The sequence below is a fragment of the Chionomys nivalis genome, chromosome 9 (genome assembly GCF_950005125.1).
Source record: "Chionomys nivalis chromosome 9, mChiNiv1.1, whole genome shotgun sequence".
Taxonomy (NCBI): Eukaryota; Metazoa; Chordata; class Mammalia; order Rodentia; family Cricetidae; genus Chionomys; species Chionomys nivalis.
The window spans coordinates 70384847-70391915 of record NC_080094.1 but is presented as its reverse complement, the minus strand read 5'-3'; the positions used below and the strand labels follow the sequence as shown (position 1 = coordinate 70391915).

At 48.3% G+C, this 7069-nt stretch overlaps 1 protein-coding gene across 6 annotated transcripts in view; it reads right to left on the bottom strand.

Annotated features, from left to right (window-relative positions):
• Positions 1–1179: 1179 nt before the first annotated feature.
• Positions 1180–7069, bottom strand: part of Kiaa1549l (KIAA1549 like) — a 267831-nt gene continuing 261941 nt past the window's right edge. For all 6 annotated transcript variants that reach the window (XM_057780907.1, XM_057780906.1, XM_057780908.1 and 3 more), the window contains one exon: positions 1180–4862. In XM_057780907.1, the coding sequence (XP_057636890.1) occupies positions 4581–4862 (282 nt within the window). In that variant the 3' untranslated portion in view covers positions 1180–4580. The remainder of the gene's footprint in view (positions 4863–7069) is intronic.

Below are 7069 nucleotides of genomic sequence, written 5' to 3'. Positions count from 1 at the left end.
TGATTGTCTGCTGAGCTGAGCTGAGCATGACACTAAGTTAACTGGGCCTTGGTCAGAGATCTCTTCTGGGGCCTAGCAGTGGTATTTAGGAACTAGTGTGGTGAGGGGTGGGAAGTGTCTGGGGGCAGTCTAGTCAGTCGGCAGGGGGTTCAAGGATGTGCACTCTCACCTGCTGTCTGAGTGGGAGATGCCCTTCCCGGGGTGGGGGGCAGTTTCCAGAGGACTGCCCTCTCAGTGATGGCTGCCAGATGGTATCTTAGGGGATGGCCAGTTCTAGTTTGGGGCAGGTTCCTTTAGGGAGTCCTGCCTCTGTTCCCTGATCAGGCTCCCTGATCAACAAGAGCTCCTACCAAACGGTCAATCCAGGGACCAGGTTTGTAGGACATAACCCTGGCTCTTTGCTTACAGCTGACTGGGCACCTGACCTGAGGGCAGCTTATCCACAGGCGGATGCGAATCGGACCAATCAGATTCTCAAGCATTTGCCTAAAGGGAGCTCAAGGACGCTAGTCTGAGAGTGGTCTGCAATGGGGGGTGGGGGGAGTGTGGTGCAGGTCCTGAGGTCCGTGTTTGGTTCTATATGCACTAATGAGGAAGCTGGTTGGTCCAGGCAAGCAAGAGGGTGAAGCAGGGAAAGAGCTATCAGGAAGAAGCGTTGCTTGATGCCTTCCCTGCCTTTTTTTTTTTTTTTGCCACACCTGCATTTTGCTTCTGCAATTTATCTCTGTGTCTTTCAGTCAGCCCCTGGCTGAAGTAAGGCTGCACAGGTTTCCTTGAGAAGTTCCAAGACTGGAACTCCTTTGAGGCTGAACTAGAGGGCAGAATGGAACCTCTAATGCTTGGACCCCGTCAGGGACAAGCTGATTTATACTTACGCCTTGAAAGTTTTGGACTGTAATTGGAGAGGGAAGTCCAGATTCTAAATTCAGGGTTAAGGCCAAAGCTTTTTCTCCTACGTGAAAACTCCTTTACATGCATTATACACTGAATTGTGAGCACTTGTGTGCTGTGTGGAAAAAATGAGGCTCATTTATATGAAATCTTCCTTCCTTCCTTCCTTCCTTCCTTCCTTCCTTCCTTCCTTCCTTCCTTCCTTCCTTTCTTCTTTCCTTCCCTCCCTCCCTCCCTCCCTCCCTCCCTCCCTCCCTCCCTCCCTCCCTCCCTTCCTCCCTTCCTCCCTTTCTGTTTTTCTTTTCGAGACAGGGTTTCTCTGTAGCTTTGGAGCTTGTCCTGGAACTAGCTCTTGTAGACCTGGATGGCCTCGAACTCACAGAGATCTGCCTGCCTCTGCCTCCCAAGTACTGGGACTAAAGGTGTGCGCCACCACCGCCCGGCTGAAATCAATATTTCTTGATCCATTTCAATTTTTGCCTGGTAGGGAAGCATTTCTTTTACTTAGAAGTAAGAATTTTACAATGTTTTCTAGTCTACCTACCCTCAATCACAGATATTATTTCTTTTCTTGAGTCAACGTTATTCAGAAATTGCATGTTTTGGTTTATGTCTTTTTGGGAGGGGGCTCTTAAAGTAACAAGCAGATGGTATTACCTCTCCTGGGACAGTGTCCTTCAAAGAGGCTCCTTCCCGCTCTGCTCTGTAGCTCAGAGCTGCCTCCCTGTTCCAGCACAAGCCTCAGGTCAGAGGTACCAGGCCACGAGAGACCTTTATGTTCTTGGCTTTCTGGGTCACCTGGTGAAGTTACAGAGGGTCAGGGCTTTCTTGCCTGCCTTTTTGACCCGTGGTGCTGAATAAGTAAGTTACCCCCACTGGCTTTCAAGGACATTGTTTCTTCAGTGCTACTTTCTGGAATAAATTGGTTCCCCCACCCCCGAATTTTTTGGCAAGAGTATTATGGAGTTACTCACTTGACCCTTGCCTACTTACTAAATTTCTGGGCACAGTTAAAGAAATGTGTCTCCAACAAGGTGTACAGGCAACATGGTCAAAGGGAGAGTAGGCTGGGGCATGAATCAGCAGACGTGGGCTCAACCCTCAGTGTCTGGATGTGGGTTTTTGTCCTTCCAAGTCACTGAGATCCTCTGTGGCTTCTGTGCCTATCTGGAAGAGCTTGACAATCTGAGCTCACTGTGCCTCCTCTGGGTTCTCCATGTTCACACCTCTGTGGTGATTCCCCTCTGAACTCCTCAGAGTCTTCTGTTCTGGGACCTAACACCTCTATAAGCCTGGGAGACTCTTTAGGGAAGGGATCACATCTTTGTCCCAGAAGGCTTTAACCATGGTGGAAAAATATGAACTCATTAGTTTTTTTTTTTTTTTAATAATTTGAAGTTTTCTTCAACAGACTTCTTGAACCCATGGAATCTAGTTTAATAGTATTTGATTTATCATGCTATATTTTAATTGTCCCAATGAACTAAATATTCCATGGGGTTCTGTGAAGACCCCAGTGAGCTGTAGTTCCACTGCCCTGGCAATCTGGAGCCACACCACGGCTAACCCTAGAGCCATGATCTGGAAACTCTTGGAACCCAGAGCTTAGACACTGTCTTTTGAAGCATTCATATTCTGTAGTCTAGAAACTTCTCTCTCATATTCCAAACATTTACCAAGTCCACACAGTACTGTGTTGATGAAATATTGGTATTATTGATAAAGTGGACCAATGTAGCTGGCTGTAGACGATTGACATAGTTTGCATGAAAAGGCTGAGTTTCTTTGGCTCTTTGTTCATTCAAGTGCATCAAATGCCCGTCTGGATAGATTTAGGCATTGTATTCATCTGTCGGTAAAATCCTGCACTCTCCACAGTGTTCTGCAAGCTGATTTCAGTTTGGATTACAACTGGCCATTGGTAGAAATATACCATATATACACACGGAAATTACAAAAATACATTTTTATTTATAGCTGATTTCGTATTAAGTAACAAAAAACTAACGCTATGAAAGATCAACCGGCATACTAAAAGGACACTACCTAATGCCACCCCCACAAGAGACTTGTCTGGGGATCCCATGACAGATCTCAGAACATTCCAGAAAGGACAGTTTGCCAGAGGGAAATAAAAAGAGCTTCTTGGGCAAGTCTGTGCTTTGACAGTTTGAGTCTCCCAGTCTAATCAGTTCCAATCCTACTCTTCTCTCAACCTCCTTTCAGTAAAGACCAAAGAAACTCATGGAGACAATGGATAGATGGGTTCAGAGGGGCGTAGGTACAGCTGAAGCGAGATGGGTCATGGGTGAAGGCAGGGTAGGACCATATTCTCCAACAGACACCAAATAAGCCCCCTGACACCATACATGACTCCCAAAATTGGGGAGGAAACTCTGGGTTCCCTTTTCCTCTGGTACCCCAAATCAGTCTTATTTGCACAGAGGAGTCATCAGTGTACCCCAGAGCTGCAAGGCAGTGTTTCCACCCAGGACTCTGTAGGCTGATGTGCCATGCCAGAGAGAGTAGCATGGGACAGCACCATCCCAAGGTAGCATCCTGCCATCTCAGCAAATGCCCTCCTGCGTTCATCCACCACGGAGAACTGGTGAACTCCAGACTTTGTATTTCATCTCAAATCAGATTTTCTACATTTACAAGTTGCTAGACGCAGAGGTTGCAGGGTGGGGTGACTGTGGATCCATCTTTCCCATCTCTACCTTAATCAATAATGGTTTTCTTTGTACCGCTAGCAGCACGTGCTAGACTCCACTATGGAGGAGACAGATCTTGTTAAAGTTGCTGTATCTATTATTTCCCCAGGATGGCCGGGTTCTCAGGCCATCTTCAGTACAAAGAAAAACCTCCACAAATAACTGCTTCTCTTTTACAGGCTCCCAAGCCTCTTAGCACCGATCCCCTTTCATTTGGATCCCAATTTGCAGAAGACTTTATTTTCAAAATGACAGCACCTTTTAAACAGCCTGTCCATGCAAGTCCCCCATTCTGGCTCATCGCCTCTCTCGCTCTTGGCCTTTAATTAGCAGGTGTGTGTTTTGGGGGGCAGAAAGGACTATTTATAGGCACAGCCACTGGAACTGATTTCCATCCAATTCATTTGACTTTGAACATGAGCCTTTAAAAGCGAAGAGACTCGAGTTTCTTGGCTGGAGAGTCCGTATTTCCCTTACAGACTAGAGGTGATTTTGAAAGCGGTCACGGTCATGGCTCAATGAGAGAGTACAGTCTGGTGGTTAATCACACTCCTGTGTTGCCTTTAACACAGAAAGAGAACATGCAGAGCCCGCTGAAGACAGAGAGGCAGTCTCTCCCTTCTGACGGTTTACTAAAATGGGACACTGGACAGGAACCTGCAGGCTAGCTAGTGCCTCTCACGACTAGGGCTCCTTGGGGAAATTCCACCCACAGTTCAAACATTTAGCCCAGCAGAACATCAAATGCAGGGTACCAGCTAGGGACTTGCTGACCCACAGTTGGCTGCAGGAGTCAGAATCCAGTTGTTCACAAGTTTTCTGTTTCCCAGCAGCCTCACTGTTGACGTTTTTTTGAATCTGAGGATGAGAAAGACCCATGCATTGTCTGGAGACCCCACACATCAGTGGAGAGGAACCCAAAGCCTGTTTGTTGCCTCACAGTCTTCAAGGGCAGATTCCCTCAGGGCTGAGGCATTAGACCTGGAACTCAAACATGTCTGTCTGCTTCTTGGCCAGCTTGGCCACTTCCTCCCGGATCGCCTTCACAAGGGCTGCAGTGGAAATGTTGGTCAACGGGGTGTCTGGAGGCTCATTTTCTGTCAGGCTCTGCTGTGAGGCCGCTGTAGAGGGGACAGGGGCCTGCTCTAGGCTTGGGTGAAGATTGGTTGGTTGGCTGTACTGGCGAGGGAGCCTGGAGGGTGAGCTCTGTTGATAACGTGACCGGGGATAGGCTTCGATGTACCCAGGAAGAGGGACCTACATTAGAGGTTGGGAGAGAGAAGGAACTCATGTTAGCACAGGACATACTCAATACTGGAAGCGGGCAGCCGTGGAGGTCAAGGCGGAGGTCAAGGAAACAGGTTTAGAGAAGTGAAACCCTGCGTTACCACAGCTGTCAGCCTATCAGTGATGCGAACCCAAGGGCATCTGGAGTCAGTTTCTTTAACAGCCGTCTTGCACTCACTCAGCATGCTGGCTGCATGAATTAAATAGGTGTTCTTCAACTTTGCTGAAAACTTTAATACACCCAAGCTCACAGCTGAACGACCCCGCCTTTCCTTTTAACGTAAGCACAGCTGAGTAAACAGAACTGTTGCAGGGAGCTCAGGGGCTTTTTACTAATAACAGCAGCCGGCGTCCGTTGAGCCCTAATGATTTTCACACAGTATCTCATCTAATTCTGCAAGCAACAATCTCCTCATCCCTGTTTCATAGGGGAGGACACTGCAGTGGAGGGTACCACCATCTAAGGAAACACAGCCACCAAGCCCAGACATGCTCTGCACAGGCGTACCTGGCTCCAAGCACTGGGAATTAATTTGTGCACTACAGTGTTTTGGATATAGGTGCACTATCACATTCTTGAAAAAAAAAAACTCCTTTCATTAAAAGTGGGAGACACATCATTCTCTACTTAAACATACAGAAGTCTCTAGGAATAAAGACAAGCAAAAGGTTTAGAATCTATGACTATCTCGCCCACAGAAACAGTACACGCATGGGCTGCTATTTGGTCCACAAAGACCTTTATACCCCAGGATGCTGGCTGGAATGCTGTGGATGCAGGTACAGGACTGTGGGGCAGGCAGAGAACATGTGTCGGGAGTCCACTTCAGGTTCAGGAGGTAAGATAGGCAGGTCAGACAGGTGGAAAAACAAGAGCTAAGGCACAGGGGTTCAGAGCAGTGTGCTGGGTGGGGATGGTGTCCCCAGGCTGTTCCGTTTAAAGCAACCGAATGCTAGTCCATGGGACGTGTGCTTCTTTAGTGGGGCCACCTACTGTCCTGGACACACTTGTGAGAAATAAAGGCTGAGTTTCTATAGTGGGCCTGGAACTCACAGAACATCATGCTGGTCTTGTGACTGTGGTGGTCCTCCCAGCTCTGCCTCCTGACTTCTGGTATTATAGACATGCACCTGACCTCCTTCCCCATTGACAGACATGCTCATCTGGGCCTGCTGGGGAGGATGGAGCAGGGGAGGGGATGGAGCTAGGGAGGATGGAGCTGGGGGGAATGGAGCAGAGGAAGATGGAGCAGGGGAAGATGGAGCTGGGGAAGATGGAGAATGGAGCAGGGCAGCTGTCCTAACCTCTTCAGCCTGCTAAAATCAGATATCACTGACGAAGGAGCTGATAAGGAATGGAAATTTATTTTTATACTCATGAAGACTGGGGACTCCAGCGCCTGGTGAGAGGCTGCTTCCTGGTTCTTGACAGCTGTCTTTTCCTGTCACCCACATGACAGGAGCAGCAAAGCAGCTCATGGGCTTCTTTTATAAGAATGTAATTCTATTCACAGTGTTCAACCTCACAAACCAGCCACCTGCCCAAGACCTCACCGTGACACTGTGGAACTCAGCGTGTGAGTTGGGTAGAGGGACACAAACATTCAGACATTGGGACAGGGGAGTACATGGTAGGATGCAGGACGCTCTGATAGTCCTTCTTGAGAAGGTAAGTGTCTGAGATCACGGGTTGGGAACCCTTGTTGGATGTCAGCAGAGAAGTCAGCTTCAGCAAGGTCATTCGGGGTGGATCCGGCAGAAGTGAGCTCTGAGGCTACCTCAGCAGTTCAGGTGAGGCCACGAGAACTCACTCAACAGAAGTTATTGCACTGATGACTTAAGCTTGAGTCTGGGGTTTAAATTTCACCACGAGACCCTGCCAATAAAATAAAGTGGCAAAAAGCTGCTCATGTCTCTACGTACAAGGGCTGGACGGCTTCCCCTGTACTTTAGAGGAAACCCAGAGGTGCACTGTCCCACTTATCCAGACACAAGAGCTCAGAATATGCGGATGACTGGAGCTGACTAAGAACCAGGGCCACAATACAGGAAGCCTTTAGGATCTCAGCTCAAATTTCCATTCTTCCAGGGACATTTCCCAGCCTGCCACCAGCCAATGGCCCCTGCAAAATGTTTCCATGAGGTTGGTCTAGAGTGGCAGGCATTCTTCCTGGGCC